The sequence below is a fragment of the Nipponia nippon genome, unplaced genomic scaffold (assembly GCF_047370975.1).
Source record: "Nipponia nippon isolate SJK-2023a ecotype South Korea unplaced genomic scaffold, ASM4737097v1 scaffold_4, whole genome shotgun sequence".
NCBI lineage: Eukaryota > Metazoa > Chordata > Aves > Pelecaniformes > Threskiornithidae > Nipponia > Nipponia nippon.
Genome location: NW_028262358.1, coordinates 68,769,883 through 68,789,151, shown reverse-complemented (window position 1 = coordinate 68,789,151; position 19,269 = coordinate 68,769,883). Strand labels below are relative to the sequence as shown.

The following is a 19,269-nucleotide window of genomic DNA, read 5'->3' as shown; positions in this document are numbered from 1 at the left end:
ATTTTTTTCTGCTCGGAAAGGCGGCAGTTCTCATTAACTTAAGTTCCTTTTCCACCTAACTGTACTATTTGCCAGGGAGGTTAGTTGCCTGCATCTTCATTGTAAATGGAGTTCTAATCAGTATATCATCGGGCTAGAAATAAACCACAGGGTAAACCATGACCCCAGTCAAAACAGTGCCATGCAATGCAAAGCAGGAGCTAGCAGGTGCAGCATTCATTGCATAAAGGTATGCTCTTGCTTTAGCAGAGAAGCAGCACACACAATATTATCAGATCATCTTTTCTTGAGTTAAAAATACTCTCTCTAGAGAGGTCATCTATACCACTAAGAAATGCGTGGGCATTTGGTGTTATGTAAATGTTATTTTTTTCTATTGTTTCATTAATAATAGGAGTCCACTTTGAAAAAGACATGGTAGTTACCCTCAAATAATTGTATTAAAAGCTACTGTCTAGCAAGGGTTAGAAAGTCAGTAGACATGCATCATTTAAAACACTGACTAATATGATTATAGGAAAGAAACTCCACTGATTTTTTACAATCTTGTGTAAGATAGCATACATTATGAAATTAAATTGAACACTGTTAGCCTTCCTCTTCTAGTCTAATCCACACTAAATTGGTCAAAAACAATTATAAACACCTTTTTTTTTTGGACAGGTCATGATTGGGTAGATGATTGTTTTTGTATAATTCGAGGTCATTTACTAACAAGCCAGGGCATTTAAAATGGCTAGATTTAAGCAGCTAACCTAAGCAGCTAACCTAAAATTGTCAGCTCTTTTTTTTTTTTTTTTTTTTTTGCTAGGCACTGTAGAAGAGTCTGGCTCAGACAATTTAATTTGCCTTTCATAGTCTATCACAAGGCTCATGATTATTTCTTACAACAAAATATTCAGTGTAACAAATTAGTAGATTCTGCTATGTTGGTTGGGCTGCATTCCAATTCCTGCCTTAGTGATGCTGGCTGCCTTCAGCACTGCCAGCACAATAATTATTGCTGAGTTTTCTAGACCTCATCAAACCAGCAAGGTGATCACCCCCTTGGAACCGCTGGGGATATGAGGTATGGAAAAGTGGAAAGAAATTGCTGTAACTCTGTGCTATCATGCCAGCAAGTGCCACTTGAATGATGGCAGCTATTGGCAGGGGTAGGGCTCTGCTGGAGGAGAGCTTGCAGCAGTTCTAGATTATAGCTTTTCCTGCTTCCAAGGAGAATTGCTGTGGGCACTGAATTAAAGAAAGCAAATTGGAAGGTGGGGAAAATGAAGATTTTGAAGGCAAATGTAGAAGGGGAGATGAAGATTTTCGACAATGAAACAATTTTTGTTTTACTACATGTGATTGGCTCTTTTGTGAAGCAACAAACTTCCACAAACACCAGGATGTCAGCTATGCAGGTTTGTTAAGGCAGCCCTCTCCAGCCTTCATCGCATAATTAAGGTACCAACTGATGTCAGCAAACTGATGTCATTCTTGTTCCAATAGAGAGAAGTATACTACTATTTATCAGTATTTTACCATATTAATTACAGAAGCAAAGTAAAAAAAAAAAATCTTATTTTAGATATTTAGCAATATCGTCATCATCAGAATACCTGCTGAGAGACTACTACTGTGCTTAAGTGCATATTTTGGATAAAAAAATGGGTTTAATCCAGGACACTAAACACTAACCTTTACACAAAATAAGCACCCAGTAAAAATCAGAGTTTAGCCTCAAATTAGTTGATATAAATTATCTCTGTGTAAATCAGAGAAACATTGTTGACTGCAGTAAACATTTATGCAAAAAGAAAGCCTATTATATCCCTCTTTAGTGTCTCTGTTTTCTTTCCTGTTTTTCCCCTTTGTTTAAGTATTTTAATTTTGATCCAACTACATTTTATTTTCTGGACAGTCTGCTCCCATGGAAGTGTAATATTTTGACTCCGTTCTCATCACTGGGATACAGTGGCACCTATTAGCAGTTCACTATGGAATATAGCAAGCATTCATCATGTGTGTTTAGTCTTTTGTCAGAGCTTTGCATCTATCCTTTTCCTTGTCCCTCACATTTTTAACTTTTCAATCTTAACATACTGGGAGTAGAGCTTTGTGATTCACTATCTCTTAAGCCAGAACTTTATTATAGTACTCCATTTTTCACTATTTGTTACCTTGTAGGTTGGTAAGACTTGGCTGCAAACAGATAATATTTCAGAAACAATACAGTTAAGAGAAGGAGATATTTGTATGCATACATGAATTGGCATACTAAAAAGAGGTCAACATACAGTATTAGTACATTAGTCATTACGGACTAGCTTTTTATTCGTTACATTTGTCATCAGGGCTAGGGAAAAGGAATAGCCAGTCTGCCTTTTAATTTTGTTATAGCTTTAATGTTGGAAGACTGTAATCTGTACTGCTTACTTACATTACAGAGGCTGTGCTTACCAGGGGCAGGTGATGGGTTTTATACTTCTTTAAAACAGAAAGCTTAGGGTCCCACTCCTTTAAACATCTTGTTTCATAAAACCAGAAAAAACTTCATGTTTTCCTAGAAATGTTTAATGGGATCTTTTTGAGGGCAGTGTCTGACTGACGCACTCTAGGTGTCCACAGAGCTTGGAATGGGGAACCCTACCCTAATTGCCCAATGAACTAAGGTTTTCCTGTAAAGACTGTGACAGCATAGAGTGTTTCATATGCTGCCTTTTTTTTCCTTATAATCATGTTCCAAAGCAGATTAAATACAAATGGTGAAATATTGAAATTTGCTGCAAATCGGCTGGCTCTAATCAATGATTCTTGAGTTGAATCATTCAGTCTTGATCTAGCCTATCATAATACTCCATTTTCTTTACAAAAAAGGCTTTACCCTTAGCAGAGAAATTTCTGTTTGTGGAACTGGGTTGTAGACAACAATTGGTGTTCCCCAGCTGTGGTTGAATTTAAAGGTGCTGGACCTGGGATCTGAGACCTTGTGCTTGTCCCTGGGACTCTGGTGCAGAGAGCAGATGACAAGTCTGACTCTTAAGGTAGCCATGTTGCAGAGAAGATAGCTTCATCACTACTTGGAGTTCCCTAGGGACTAATGGCTTTATACACAGGGAATAGGCAAAATTTAGCAGCTACAAACTTTTCTGACTATAACTCATGTCAATTATCTCTCTTTCATAAAGTGGTCTGCATAGTTTAAATGTCAGGTTTTGGGTTATGCCAAGGCATGAAAATGTAGCAGGTGCTTCACATACTCTATATAAGAATAATGAACAGTCCAGCAGGAACATCTTAAGAGAAAGATTTCTGTAAGGTCAAAGTCAGCATCCTGCTTATCCAGGTTTAGTTGTGGAATGAGTGACTACGCAGCAAAGAACCCTCTGTCCCTTACAGTTCTGACATGAATTGGTCGTCATTCTCTCTCTTGCTTTGTGGACACTTTTATATGTCTGAATACAAGTAAAACCACCGTAGTGACTCTAGATTGGCTATTTTCACTTGATATAGTCCTCTGATACCAAATGCCTTATTATCACAAGACTCAGTCCTGATGAGATAGTGAGTGATCCCTGCCAATACCACTCAAAATTATTTGGCTAATGAGGTTTCTTACACGTGTGCCTTTCCTGCTGAGGAGTAGAGACTAATTTTTTATTGTTGTTTTTAGAAGGTTTCTTTTTTTTCTCAAGTATTAGGCAACGTTCTATTTTTGGCTGAAGAAACATACACAGAAGATAGTTTTACTGCCTCAAGTTAAGATATCCTAGATACATCCTCTTGTCAACTCCAAAACAGCATTATCATATCTTCGTTGAGTTTACAAATGTAATATACTATAATTTGAATCACTGTGTAGAAAATAGTTGTATCTTTGTGAATGAAAGCGAGACCTGTTTTATTGTCAAATATTTTCATAAAGACAGAAACAATTTGAAAGTATTGGATAAGGCTAATCTTTCTGAATGCTCTCTGAATGCGTGGTTTTGCCTTCAGGCTTTACTGAAGGCAAATTCAGATTATGCAATTATAAAATATTATTAAAGCTTAATTCAGAAGTATTTTTATGCTCAGAACTGGCTCAAGGCTTCTCAGTAGTGTCAGTAAAATTTAATTTTGCCACCTTAAAGATGAGGTGTGGGAGCCAGGGCTTTGATGCCCTTGCTAGCAGAAGGATGTGAAGCAGAGAGAGAGAGAGAGAGAGAGAGAGAGGAATAGGGCTAGGGCTAGGGCAGAGAGGTGGAAGGGAACCCCTGAGAGATCAGTCTTGATCTTCCCATTGTCAATGGCAGAATGGGAGAAGATGGGGTTGAGCATGTTGGCAGTGTTTAAATCTATTCCCACCAGTGGTCACTGACCCATCTGTCATGATCCCTCCTTTGGCCACAGTCACAGCTAGCCTGTCTCTGCAGACCTTTGGCAGAAGCAAAATAAGCATGAAGCCCAAGACCATGCTCATGACCTACCTGACTTTGTACCAGGTAGTCATATGAAGCTAACAATGCAGAGCATTGCCTTCAGTAAATGTTCCCATTATGTTTAAGTCGTTTTGTTAATCCTTGATCCTATCTTAACGCTTGCACCAGTAAACTGGCACAGCTTTTGTAGCAGGGTCCTGTAGCTGGGGCAGGCACTATGTTGCTGTACTGCTTCCAGGCCTGAGCTGGCACGCAAAGAGACATCAGCCGTGTCTGCCCTGCACTCTCTAGTTTCAGAAGCACTGTGGGAAGAGGCAGCCCTCACATCTCTGCCCCTGTGATACAGGCCTGCACTCACCAATTCAGTAAATCTGGCCTTCTAGCCTTAAACGGTTCTTATATATTCTATCTTTGTTAATAGGGTGGGGGGTTTTTTGGTGCATGCAGCTCATCTGATTTTGAATGTTTCTAAAAAACACATGGGCAGGTTTTACTAAATGCTTATTACACTTGTGGCTGGGACCTGACAGCTGATTATTTTGTGTTATAACATTATCTTGGTTTTAAGGTAAAAATGAACCTCATGACTTGACCCAATATATCTGTTTGTGTCTGAACCACTTTTGTGCATATTCAATCCTTAACTCTCTGGTTTTGGTGGAGTGCAAATGTCTTATTAAAGTAACGCACAAATTGTTGTTACAAATGCTCATGAACAGGAAACAAAATACTTTATAGGGATTAAAACTCTTAGCACCTCTAAGTTGTTATTACTTAAGTTCATCCTGTAGCTGAAATACTAACTTTGTGATATTTAGCCTCATGGGTAGAACAGTTTACATGAGATTGATTTTTCAAATTTTTTTTCAGGCATGCAAAAGGGTATGGTTCTGATATGCATCTAAATCTTGTTACTCTTGGCCAGCCAGAAATAAGAAACTCTGTAGTCTTAAAACATATACACACGCACGCGCGTGCACACACACACACACACACACAGACAATTTGCTGTAACGTGATGTTAAGATTTGTGATCTAAATTGTAGCATGAGCTGAAGACCCCAACCCATTTAATCTAGTCATTGGGATCAAGTGTTCAGTTGTATATAAAATTTTGTTCTGAAGACGAATGAATGAACTGAAATACTCTTCTGGTTTCAAGAGTATTGAAATCTACTATACCCCACAAATTCTGAATTTTTGTTGTTTTCAGTTATTAGCAAAGGTGCATTTGGTCTTGTACTGTAAAAAAAAACTAGAGACATCTGAGACACAATTATCTCTACAGCTCTGTGTAGGTATATAAAATGTTGCCATGAATTCAAATATTTGCTCCGGGTTTCAAATTTTACGTGTCTGAAGTGCAATACTTATTTAATTAGTTTTTTATCATAATTTTAGCAATATGGTTCTTATAAGGTTATTCCAAATAATAAAATTCTAATAATTTTGGGAAGCAGTATTAAAAATACCAAATCATTCAGTGTCAAATTAGGGACTTCCCCAATTTTTTTCCATCATTTATCTCTTTCATGGTTATTAGTGTTTCATAATTTGTGTGGAGAAAGTATTTTGCAAGAATAGAACTTGTTGATCAAGCACTTTGCCAGCAATTTCCTCTTTTTTTCTGCCTGCTCACACGGGAGGTGATTCTTTCAGGGAAGTACTTGAAGACAGGGTTTTGATTTTGTTATTGTTTGACTCACTGGGTCTCCATGTATGTATGGTGGAGTCTAAATGTTTATAAATCGTGAATATAATACCCTGAAGATATGTTCAGTGCACAGTAAATCATTTTTATTTAAACCAACTGTCAGCTTCACCAGCTCAGCTTTAGCTAGTATCTTTCTTATTTTCATGTCGTGAGTAATAATAACTGAAGTGTTATTTAGATAACAGTTCTGCTTCTCATTACTACGTAACAGAAAACCTACTGTAGAAAGCTTGTGCTTACCAGTTTTTTATTATTACTGTGTTCAGTTAGAGAGGGCAGCAGCTGAGACTTAGAATACACCGTGTACCTGTGGAGAGCCCTGTTGTCCTCAGTAGGTCACAGCAGAAATCCACTTGTACACAATACGATGCAGGCATGTGGTCCTACACAGGATTTTTAAAAACTATGATTACCTTCTTATCAAGTGTGGTGAAGGCCTATTCCTTCTCTCAGCAGCATCAAATGGATTAAGGACAGGGGCTTAGTATTATATATGTGATTCCTTTAAGGAACCAATGGACAAGTGGAAACTAATTCCTTCTTGATTTTAACTTGAATTACCTGTGCTTGTGATGGTTTTTATTAGATGTGCTGAGAACACCATTGTGTCCACAGCTTTTCACAGAACTTCATTTTAGTTTTGCCTTTCTTCTTACAAAAAAAATTCAAATCTTTTTTTCTTTCCCTGCTGTCTTGCAGTAAAGGACTTGACTCACATGCATATGCACACTTGCAGATGTGTAGGTGTATTTTGTATGGATTTGACTTTCAAAATATTATTCTGTTTTTCTGCTGGGTAACTGTGGAGAATTCATTGAGTAACTTGGCCCTGTATTTCAGGATACTATCTGAAATTTTGATGAAAAATTAAATGAACCTCTCTAAGGAATGGCACAAATATATGCATTCTGCCTCAAAATGGTGGAAGTGCTGGGGATGTTGTATGTGAAGCAGGTAGGCTTTAGCATTAGAATTCTTTCATAAGCCACAGGACAAAAATACTTGTATTTATTGAGCTTTTTTACCTTCCTGTGCCACAGAACTAAGGATTGAAAGTCGTTGAAAGACTACATGTCTAACTTAAAAACACAAGGAAATGATTAGAAGCTGTGGGCATCTGATGCAACACAATTGAGCTGAGGGTACTTAATGAGTTACTGATTAGAGCTTAATTTCTGTAGCTCATTCTTAGCCTGCACCAGTCATGATATAAACCATGGTTGCTTAATTCCCCTTCACTGTGATTTAAGTTAACACTCTCTTCTTCTTTTGGAGTGAACTGAGAGCCTGTTACCGTGACTCAGTTGGTGAGTCCATCAGTTGAGTGTGACCCTGTCCCAGGCCCCAGCATACCAGGTGCTTCTGTGCTGTGTGTGCCTTCCAGGGCCCTGGCTGGTGGGGGCTGTACGTACCCGCTTGTATGTGTGTGCCTGTGTGCACTTTAATTTATATCAATGCAAAGTTTTGATTCTGTATCATTGTGAAGTAGTCGTGGTTGAGTTTCTTCTCAAGGAGCTTTCCGAGGGAAGGCACTTTGTCATTTTCCATTTTGGAGTTTGTGTTATAAATCATCTTTTGACTGGTTTCTCCTTTGTGGTTCCTGTCTGAAATTTTAGTCCAATCATATACTTTAAGAATCATCTCAAAATGGTTTTCTTTATCCTCTGGAAATTCAATTCTTAGATCCCTCAAGGTCAGTAACACTGTTAACCTATTAACAACCAGCCTCTGACAAGTATCTGGAAATAGTTTGAGCTATTCCAACATGACTGTATACAGGCTGATTTTATTTTGTATGTATTTTTAAAACAGTTAGCAGAAGTCTGGAAAAAAATAATGCATTAGTAAAAATGGTTCACTGTAATTACACTTAACTCTTCTATAATTTTATTACTGATTACATAAGATAATCTGTCTATGATATTTTATTTATTTGGAAGGCTAAGAAGATGATGTGGCAGATGTTTATTTTCTAACATTAGGAACTGATTCTCAGTATCTCTACATTTTGGGTTCACTGCATTATTAAAATGGCGTTGAATTAAAACATATTTTTCTTTTCTTACCATAGTGTACTTTTTCATCCAAAGCATCCATTTTTCCTCTTTCCTGTTCTCGTTTTAAACTCTTGTTTCCAGAAGAAGAAGAAAATGGACAATTCTTTATCTATTCCTAGACCTTAAAGATGAATATTTCTTTGTCAAACCTTTTCTTTTCTCTCTGTAATGTCATTGAAACATCATTAAACATTTGAAGCTGGTGGATATGATTCAGAGAACGAAGTGCAGTTGTTTAACAAAAAATTTTAAGTTTTTAAAGTAAAGGAAAAAAAAAATCTTTCAAAATCAGGTCTATATTTTCACTTGCTATGTAAGGAAATCCCCTATGATTCTGGCATCTGTGGAAGAGGAGGAAGCTACATAATACTGTTTTTAATAGATTTTGTCAGTACTTTGTCCTACTTTTCACTTTTCCCCTTTTAGAAACACAGACCCAGTGAGATTTTTTTTGAGTAACTACATGTAGTAAGCCCATATTGTTTTTCTGTTTGTTTATGCGTTGTTTTTATTTTCTCTCCACCTTCATGTCTTCAGGAAGTGGGAATAAAGATCTAGTTCTGTCCTATATTTTCCATTTGATATATCTCTGATGCACCTTGCTGTGGTAGTTCGATCTTCTAAGGAACAGCAGCTGTGTTTCCGCAGCATTTTATCTCTGCACAGCCTACCAGAATGCTGCCGTTTTTTTAACTCAGGGCAATTATCTTGCGTATGGGAAGGGGAATTCCCTAATAGATGTTTTCTGGTCTGTTCTAATCTATTTGTGCTTTTGCTTTTTAATCATAGGTTTCTGTGCTCGAGAGGCAGATATTTGACTTCCTTGGTTATCAGTGGGCACCCATCCTGGCAAATTTTATACACATTATTATAGTCATACTTGGCTTATTTGGAACCATCCAGTATAGACCTCGTTACATAACAGGAGTGAGTATTTCATTTTATTTACTTATTTTGATGTGCATGTAAAAAAAAAAAAAGTGTTCCAAACTCTATTGCTTATAAATTAAATAGAAATTGTATATCCCTCCTAGAAATTATAGTCCAAGTTGAAAATGAAGTATGAGAATACGGTAAGAAATGCAGGTTTGATGGACTGAGGGCTCCAGAATAAAAGTAAGGATTTGGACCTTTATATTTTTAATCCATTTCTTTTCCTTATTCACCTACCCCTCATACACAAACTAAGCATGGCTGTACTCTTTGGTATAATACAGTATTAATGAAATCCTCATTTCATACTCTAGGTTTGCTTTTTGCCCCATTTACAGGTCTATAAAGACTGAATAACAAATCTGAAAGCCATCGTTCAAAATACCTTTTGTTAGAAATAGATTTGCATAACAATATTTCTATCAAAATTGACTGCTAATTCAGTTAAAGCTTGTATACTTTTCAGAGACAAATAGCAGTCAAAAAGATTCATCCATACACAACCATGTTTTCGTGTCAAATAAAAATAACTCCACTGAATCTGTACCCACTTCTGCAAAGCCTGTTTCTTCTTACACTGTTCCCACATATACCAGTAATCACTCAGGAGACAGAAGTTTTGCTTGTACCCCCGTGCTACCATGTGATGCTAACAGTAATAAATTACATATATGTCTACATTTCTATCTCTGTGATTGCCTCTATGCGGAAAATGTGTGTCCGCATGTATATTTTCTTTATGCGTGCACACAATTTAATATATTCCAAAACATATAATATCAACATGGAAAAATATATTGCAAACCTTCTATATTTAATCACAACTCTGGGAGTCATGTGAATGTGAACTGGAGTTTTCTTCTTCCATTTCCAGTGTTTTGACAAGTACAAAAGGCTTGAAAATAAAAAAACAAAAATTGAAGCAAGTGTCAGTTAAATAAAAAGATTAAAAAGTTCCATCCCAAGACTATTCTAAGGCATAAAACTGAGCTTGAGCATAAAATTCTTAGCTGAGCTAAACAAAAAAAAACTATATTTAAATGGCCTTTTCAACAGGAGTACAGAAAATTACCTGCTACAATGATGAGTGTATTGTGAATGGGGAGGAATACCAGCCTTATAAATAGGTACCACTCACATGAGTTTCTGGATGATACTGTTTGTGCCACAGCATCCTACTAATTTTCACACATATCTTTTCTTAGAGCTCCCTCTCACCCTTACTGTGTAGCCCATCTGGCTTTGTGAGTTTGCCTCCCTGCATCCTCTCATTGAACTGGATAGAACCAATCTAAGATCAAATTGTTTGTCTTGCTCAGATTTTATAATAGACACCTGAATCTGCCATCTATCACAGACCGTTTAGATAAGGAAACAATGATGAAACTTTCATCCTTCATTTAGTTGGATCAACAGAGGAGTGCTGTGATTTTTTCATTTCTGCTGCTGCTCTCTGGAGAGTATCTAAAGTCAGGGTGAGGGAAATGCTACTGGTCACTGAAGAGAGAGATAAGGGAACTGCATCCTTTTCTTCAGTTCTACTGGGCCCAGACTATGCACCTTGTTGAAGCTGGGCAAAACTCAGTGGTGTCATCTGACATCAGGAGTAAAGTTATGAGTTCAAAAGCAAGAAGAAAGATAACAGCCTATAAGCCTGCAAGGGTGTAGCTATGAGGTTTTCAGGTGAGTGAATGTAAATACTCAGACTTCAATAGATTCTGCAAGGGTCAATCTATCTTGAGTGGACCCTATAGGACCCTTAATCCACAGTCACATTAGTACCTCTAGTATAGCTTGCTTCAACAAGGCTGCAATAAATTTCCTTTTTACTGTACATGCTTCATAAAGGATATCACAAAAAAAGTTTTCCAGAGGTTGTGAATCATAGGTTAAAGAGAGCAGGGAGGTTTTAAGGTGAGATTTAAAGAAATGATTCAGTGGCTTAGGGCAAAGAGGAAATAAGCTTTAGACAGATGGGACACCACAAATGAAAGTGTGTCCTTGAACTCGCAAGAGTCACAGGGAAGTTTAGAAGTGGGTGAGGAAAATAGGTGACTGTGTGGTTTCAGGCCTTGGAAAACAGTTCAAATTACGTGGGATGCAGGAGTTCTGCTGGACAAAGAGGACAGGAAATTGAAGTTTAATATCATCAGAGGGGTTAATCTTAATATACATTCAGCAAGAACACATTCATTTTTGCTTGTAAACCTAAACCATTAACCAATAAATGAGCAATTGATGCAGGAGGTGAAACATCTGTTCTGAGGGTGGGAATGAGTGTCTTTTCAAAGGTGTCTTTGCAAAAGATAATAATTAAGCCAGCCATTTTTTTTGTGAAAACAATAATGATAAAAGGACTGCTTAACAGCACTATGCTGAAACAGAGAATAAGGATTTCAGTAGGTACAAAGGTTAGCCAGCGTAATGACTGAGATGTAAATGTGTTTTTTAGCAGTGCTATCATAGGATCCATCAATGCAAATGCCTGAGAGGTAATACCAATGCAAATTATTAAGGGTTCTGGAAAGAAGCAATGTTCTTCACCTGGGTAGGGCTCTGCCTGGAGGCTCAGTTTCACCCCATTCCTTCTATAGAGGGATTCCAGCTGTGCTGATATGCTTGGCCTATATTCCTCACTCTACTATGGATTATTAGTCGCCTGACTAATCTAGTGACCTCCTACAATGGAGTAACTGCATCAGTAGAGAAGGGAAGAGCTATGAGTGTAATCTATCTAGACTTCTGTAAGGCCTTTGATATGGTCCCCCACAATATTCTGGCTGCTAAACTGGAGAGATATGGGTTTGGCAGATGGACTGTTAGATGGATAAGGAAGAAGCTGGATGGCTACATCCAGGTAGTTATACTCAATGTCTCAATGTCCAAGTGGAAACCAGTAATGAGTGATGTCCCTCAAGGGTCTGTACTGAGACCAATAGTATTTAGTATCTTCATCAGTGACATGAAGAGTGGGATCGAGTGCACCCTCAGCAAGTTTTTAGACGACACCAAGCTGAGTGGTGTGGTCAACACACCTGAGGGAGGCGATGCCATCCAGAGGGACCTGGACAACCTTGAGGAGTGGGACCATGTGAACCTCATGAGGTTCAACAAGGCCAAATGCAAGGTCCTGCAGCTGGGTCAGGGCAACCCCCGGTTTCAATATAGGGTGGGGTATGAAGGGATTGAGAGCAGCCCTGCCGAGAAGGACTTGGGGGTACTGGTGGATGAAAAATTGGACATGAGCCAGCAATGTCCACTTGCAGCCCATAAAGCCAATTGTATCCTGGGCTGCATAAAAAGAAGTGTGACCAGCAGGTCGAGGGAGGTGATTCTGCCCCTCTACTCCACTCTGGTGAGACGCCACCTGGAGTACTGTGTCTAGCTCTGGGGTCACAGTACAAGAAAGACATGGACCTCTTAAAGTGAGTCCAGAGGAGGGCCGCAAAAATGATCGGAGGGATGGAACACCTCTCCTATGAAAAAAGGCTAAGAGACCTGGGGTTGTTCAGCCCAGAGAAGAGAAGGTTCTGAGAAGATCTTATTGCAGCCTTTCGACATATAAAAAAGGGGCTTATAAGAAAGATGGAGAGAGATTTTTACCAGGGCCTGTAGTGACAGGACAAGGGGCAATAGGTTTAAACTGAAAGACGGTAGGTTTAGATTGAACATAAGGAAGAAATTTTTTTAAATAAGGATTGCAAGACACTGGAACAGGTTGCCCAGAGAAGCTGTGAATGCCCCATACTTAGAAGTATTCAAGGTCAGGTTGGATGGGGCTTTCAGAAACCTGATCTAGTGAAAGATATCCCTGCCCATGGCAGGGGGGGTGGATTAGATGATCTTTAAAGGTCCCTTTTGACCAAACCATTCTGTTATTCTATGATTCTATGAAAGAAAAAGAGTAAGGAAGTGCCACTGAATGAACTGATGTTTTCTGGTTCCTGTATTATGGAAAACTGTGGCAATCTTATTCTACTGTTCTCTTAACATTTCTAGAAAGCATTCTCAGAATATATACGAAGGACAAAAAGTCCAATTTGTGCTGAATGTCATTCTCTTCTCCAAACAGAGGAATCTACCTGACAGGTGAAGCTCACCTTATGGGTCTCTAGTGCTACAGAGGTAGCACTGCAAAATTAAGCACTTTGTTTCTTCACTGCCATGGGAAGAAGATAAAGAAACGTGACATAAACGTATAGAGAAAAACTCTGAAGTGAATTATGAAATGTAAGAATTTGAGTACAATCATGTCTGGGAGGTAGATTCCACTGTAATTTGCACTGCTTATTTATACCTTCTAGACCTCTTATATTTAGTTCTTCTAGAATTAGTTCCATCAAAGAAAGAATTTTTGTACAATTCTGTAGGTTTTATTGAGCAGTGTTATAGACAGAGTGATAAGAAAGTGAAAAAGCATTTGTACTAAAGAATAAATTCTCCTGCCTTGAGCATAAAGTGAAGATCCAATACCAATAAGAGAGAAAACTTTTAATCCAGAAGGAATTACCTTGTTTCAAATCTGTGATAGCAGGAGATTGTACAAATTGTTTTCTCGTAATGACCTATTCATTGCACAGTTCAAGTGGACTTTGGTTGTGTGTGAAGCAAAATTATGCAGTGGACAACAATGTTACTAACATTTTCCCAGGGATTAATTTATTCTGTTCTAGGATTTTCTCCTCTTAGACATAATAGTAACACTCCCTAATAATAGTGAACATAATAGGGACTCATACAGACCACAATATACTAGCAGAAGAGAACAAGGATCTCAGTTTGACACAAAGCAAATTTGCAACCTTTAAGAGCAAAAAGAATCTTATACAGGAAAATACCTGGTCACATTAAGTCTCGAAGAAAAGGACAGATTATTACTGGTACATTACTTAACATGTAATTGCCTATATATATTAAAAAAGAGAAAGAGGCAACTACCTTACGTCTGAGCTTCCTGCAGCATCATCAGTCAGCCAAACCATTAGGCCCCAGAGAGTATAACTGAGTTAATCTATATCTTTTTTAAAGATTAGACATTGTCAATGGCTTCAAAACCCTTAGTGGGATCTACTTAATGCCTTATATCACAAGTAGCCCTGAGTCTACCTGATCTGTTTTAGAGTATTTCAGTTGTATATTGCAATTTAGTGTCTTCCATGTTTTTTTAAATGTTTGAAGTAGTATAGGAAGGTATGCAGCAGTTCATCTATCGTATGTACATACCAGGATACTATCAAGCAACTTAAACCATGTCATAGTAAACTGTAAAGCCAAGAACATCAGGGAATCTGCAGTTCTAGAGCCATGCTCTTTGAGCTACTTTTTTGAATTTTAAAGACAGGCTCCATATAGTTAATGATTTGGCCAGAATTTTTGGTGAGAAAACATTTCAGGAGACTGTTTTGCTAAATGTTGTAAAAGAATGAGTTTCCAGTTCTTTTTCCTGATGAAACAGTTGTTTATAGTAAAATAAAAGGATTCTTATGCTTAACATTTTTTAATAACTGAGTTCTTCTGAGATTAATTTACCCTATTGACCTAATCCGATTTATTTTCCAGATACTTGTTTTATTTAAAATAAGAAAGTACATATACTCAAGCTCACTACAGGAATTATTAAAAAATATATTTTACTTCTGCTTTCTTTATATCTGTTGGGAAAAATATATATATAAACCCATTTAATAAAGAGGAGGATGAAATGAAATGGAATGTTCATTGTACCTTCTGGTCAGCCTGCAAAGCACAAAGCTCTTGAAGTCTATGAAGTCAGACTACTACCTGAGACTGCTTTCTGTAAAGGGGTTTCTCAGGAAGTACTTTTGTCTCCATTCTGAGATAAATCATTCAGTGCTTCACCTTAACTGTGCTTATGTGATGATTTACTGTGTTGCAACTAAAATGTAGATATTTATTCATAGAAGGAGGCACATAGTCATACAAACAACTTCTTTGCTCTCCACACCTTTTCTGAGCAAATGATAATTTGGGGACATAAGCAATAATCTTCTGCGTAATCATTTTGAGCTAATGCCCAATAATACTCTAAGTACAATTAAGTAAATAAAGACCTTGAACATTTTAGTAGCAGCTTTGTCTGTTGGCTGTCGCAGGAGACTGTGAATCAGGATACTGATTCTGTTTCAAAATGTGCCATTGGCAAGATGTTTTGTTTGCTAACATGTCGTTCAAGCACACATAATGATATTCCTCAGTTTGTTCCTTGATGCAGTAGTTTGCTATGGATAATAATGAATATGAATGTTTATGCTGTAGTTTATATCTATGCTCTTTCAATGTATTCAGTTACTGAATACAATGTTACCAATGCTCAACATAGATATCTGGTAATTTTAATTGCAAATTAAGCAACAAAATAGTTAGCTATATAAATATAGAGATATTATATTTACTTATCTTTCGAAGAGCACCAGCCTCTTAAACTTGCATTTGTGGCACAAGTGTGTTTGAAAAAACAGAATTTCTTTTCTGCAAATACTACTAATACTTGCAACAGAATGATTATATTTTTAGGATATTCTGTCACTATGTTTACTAAAATCTTTGTTGAATGTGAAGCAGAAAGCAAGCTGAACAAGACTGAAGTAAATCCACTTAAAATTGGAAATGGTACTTGTAGGAAACATTTTTCATTATCCACGCTGTTCTCAGTGTAAAATTTCCAGGATTTATTGGTTTCAGTCAGGTTGAAAATATTATGATGCAAGCTGATTTGTATTTTAGTACTTAAAAGCCAGATCAAAACCAGGAAGAGTGTGACCACAGAGGTTGTGTTTCCATGTTAGTAGAAAAATCCGTGTCAGTAAAAACTTAAGTAATGGCTAAAAAGTCAAAGGTAATTCAAATGTATATATATCCACTGGAAAAGTTAAAACAGAACAAAAAAGAGAGATGTCTCAATGACAAGCAATAAAAAAGAATGTTGACAGAATAGTGATTTCCCCAAATAGTACAATTCCAGAAATTAAGCACTATGTAGTGAGCATGTGCCTTAAACAGGGAGGACAGAATAGCTATTTTATTTGGGAAATGCATGTGTATAAAGAAATTCTTACACTTGGGAAAGAAAAAAGTGGAGATACTCATCCAGTAGTTTCAAGTAACAGTAATATAAGCACACTGCCATTACATTTTCAGTCAGAAAGATCAAAAAGATCCAGAAAATACAAACTATACAAGATCAAGGAGCTGATAGCATCCCCCAAAGTGGTCATTATGGAAAGCTCTGTCTGCATCTAAATAGAACAAATGCTCAGTCAGGCCAAACTTTAACAAAATAGTTCCTCAATGCTTACTCATTTTATTCTTGGGAGTGTTGATTAAAAACTAGTCACACAGAAAGTTTTCCTTCAGTCAAAAGTAAATCAGATGAGTTTGTTAAAAAATAATTATGTCTGACTCATCAAATAATAGCGAGTACAATATTAGTGGTCACTGTGCCTCAGGAAATATCAAGAAGCAAACATTTATTACTAATCCTCATCTTGGTGAAAAATGGGGAATAAAATCTTGATCATAGTTTAGGATCCCCAGAGTCTCCCAAATTAAAAAGGAGACAAAGCAAAGGAAAAACAGCACACTCACATGGCTGCTTAGTGGAGATGGTTAACTAAAATAAGCATCTCTGTGAGAGTTTATGTCTGATGAAGTAAATTAAAGAAAATTACTAAAATTATAATACAGCATAGGATTGTGTAGAAGTAAGAAAAAGCTTTGAAGAGCAAATTGCATGACCAAACGTGTGAGAGCAAACAAAAACATACAGAATAAAAATAGAAAACTTAAAACAGCACTAGTAAACATTCAAAACTAGTATTGCAGAGCCATTTTTGGGACACTCAGGTAAAGCTCCAAATCATAACATGAATTAAGACTATTACAGTGCTGGAGAATCCACCTCGACCCTGAATTAACCCCAAGTTTCATTCATGGTTTGGTTTTCATTATGCCAGATAAATCGATGCTAAATGAAGCACTGGTATTTTATGGTATAGTAATTACTGCATAGGGGCACTTTCATGAAAAGCTTTCTGTGCCATGAATAGCAAAGTGAATTCTCCTTAGCACTTTCCATGATAAGTATTCAATATCAGTAACATTCTTTTCATTACAGAATTTTTACTAAATAGTTTGGTTGAGGGATGCTTGCTGTTTGTCAAAGCTCACCTTTGTCCTGATCACCATTTCAGTTATCTTCTGTCAGATCTCGTCAGTGTTTTCTGAAATATCTCCATGTTCAGAAATATCTGGAGCAGGAGCATGTTATTACAACTTTTTCTCTTAAAAATTCTTATAAAAGATTACTGATAACAATTTGGATGTCATAGAAGAGTAGAGACTGGGATTCTTTTTATATTCTGTCCTTTCACTACTGGATGCTACCTCCATAAGAATGACCTTTGTAAACTTTGCTAACTGCTATTTTATTGGCGAGTTTTGCTCACTTCTGGCAGATACTGTGAAAAATCGGTAGGGATGTAAGTAGAAGACTGCCCTTTGGACTTTAAACAACATTTGCTGAAAGGGATTTCAATTCACAGGGAGGTATGGTGTTTAATAGAGTGCTTTTGCTGCTGTTGTGTTAAAAGATTAGATTTTAGTATGTTGTGGATTTAAATGTGCTTTCATTTATATTTAAAAGGACAGGCTCAGCAGTTTACTTTTGAAACTGAATCTAGCCTACTTTATGGTAGGGGTGGGAATGTGAAGGGAGTAGAAGTTAGTGAATAGCTTGCTGGTCAGTGTCATCACTGTAGGGCTTCGACTAATCCAAGTTTTGAGTCTAGTGCCTTGCACACATACAGAACTTGAACAAAGAGAAGCTTAAGTATTCCAATGGTCAAAAAGTCATTCTTTCTTTATGCTTATTGGTTAGTTTATTGATGGAGTATTAAATATCAGTTTTAAACAGATGGTCTGCTTTTTTACCTGATAATCAGTCCAGAAAGCTAGTCTAGGCTTCAGTTACACTGGGCTTTTGATTTTGACTTCTCCTTTTAGAAATATTTTGATAATTTGCAAGAGATCTCAACAGATCTCAAATTTTTCAGCCCTTGAGATTTGGCTGAGCCTTGGGCAAATATGTCAGAGAATCACCTCCAGTATAATATTATGCAGAGTGCATCTGTCTTGACTGCATGGAAGTGGATGAAAGAAGGTAGCCTACAGTAAATTTCTCTGGCATTTTCTGCCTTTTTTGGCTCTTGACTTTAAAATTTTCATACTATTTAGAATAAAGTCTACACTAAGTTGTTTTTTTTTTTTTTATAGAAATTGTCTGGGTAAAGTTTGACTACTTTCATCTACTCTCTTCACTGGAACATATCTAGGTGTGAGGCATTGAGGTACAAAAGGAATAATCTAAAGGAAAGTATGAAAAGGAAATTTCTTCTGTGTTCAGAAAAGCTGACCCACGTTCTTCTTAAGAAAGTGTAAAATATTCTTTCAAGATTAAAGAGTACGCAGAGAGTTAGTCTGCCAGCACTAGGGAAGCACAATGGAAAAAAAAAACCCTGTTGATCAGAGAACTAGTCAAGACATAAAAAGGAAAGAATCCCAGTTAAGAGATCCTAGGTCTCTGATTCCTATAAGTTTTGTATAGGACATTACTTTTTCAGAAGTCCCCTACTGTCAGAAAACAGAGTTCTAAAGAGAAAAAGTATACCAGCCCTCTGGAGTTTCATTGTAGATAATTGAGTGAGAAGTTGTCAGACTCAAAGAGGCTTTTTAAATAGTAAACATCTTGAAAATGCAATAAACTCTTCTCACTTATTTGAGCATGAAATCTATTACATTCTTAGAGCCACTGAATCTTGAAAATTAATTTGGGATGTTTTCAGAAAATATGGTGAAAGACACCCCAGACAAGACTGCAGGACAGAGTTTACTTCAACAACAGTGCTGCTTGGAGTTTTCTTTTCTTTTAGATTAAGATGGATTTTCATTAATTTTCAGAGTGTTTTTTAAGTTTTCCATCATAACAAATCCTTTTAAAGATACTTAGCTAATACTGGTTTTAAAGTGATATATATGTTGAGCATTAAAAGATGAAAATTATAATTTGCATCATATAATGAAGTACAGTATTGATTTCCATGAATTTTATGGAGAACCTGCTCAGTACATGACGCTGTCTGATATT

At 36.9% G+C, this 19,269-nt stretch overlaps 1 protein-coding gene across 1 annotated transcript in view; it reads left to right on the top strand.

The window, feature by feature from the left end:
* NKAIN2 (sodium/potassium transporting ATPase interacting 2) overlaps nt 1-19,269 on the top strand; it is a 549,497-nt gene that overhangs the window by 236,920 nt on the left and 293,308 nt on the right. Inside the window, exon 2 of the mRNA XM_087776902.1 lies at nt 8,964-9,101. Within this exon, the coding sequence (XP_087633028.1) occupies nt 8,964-9,101 (138 nt within the window). The remainder of the gene's footprint in view (nt 1-8,963; nt 9,102-19,269) is intronic.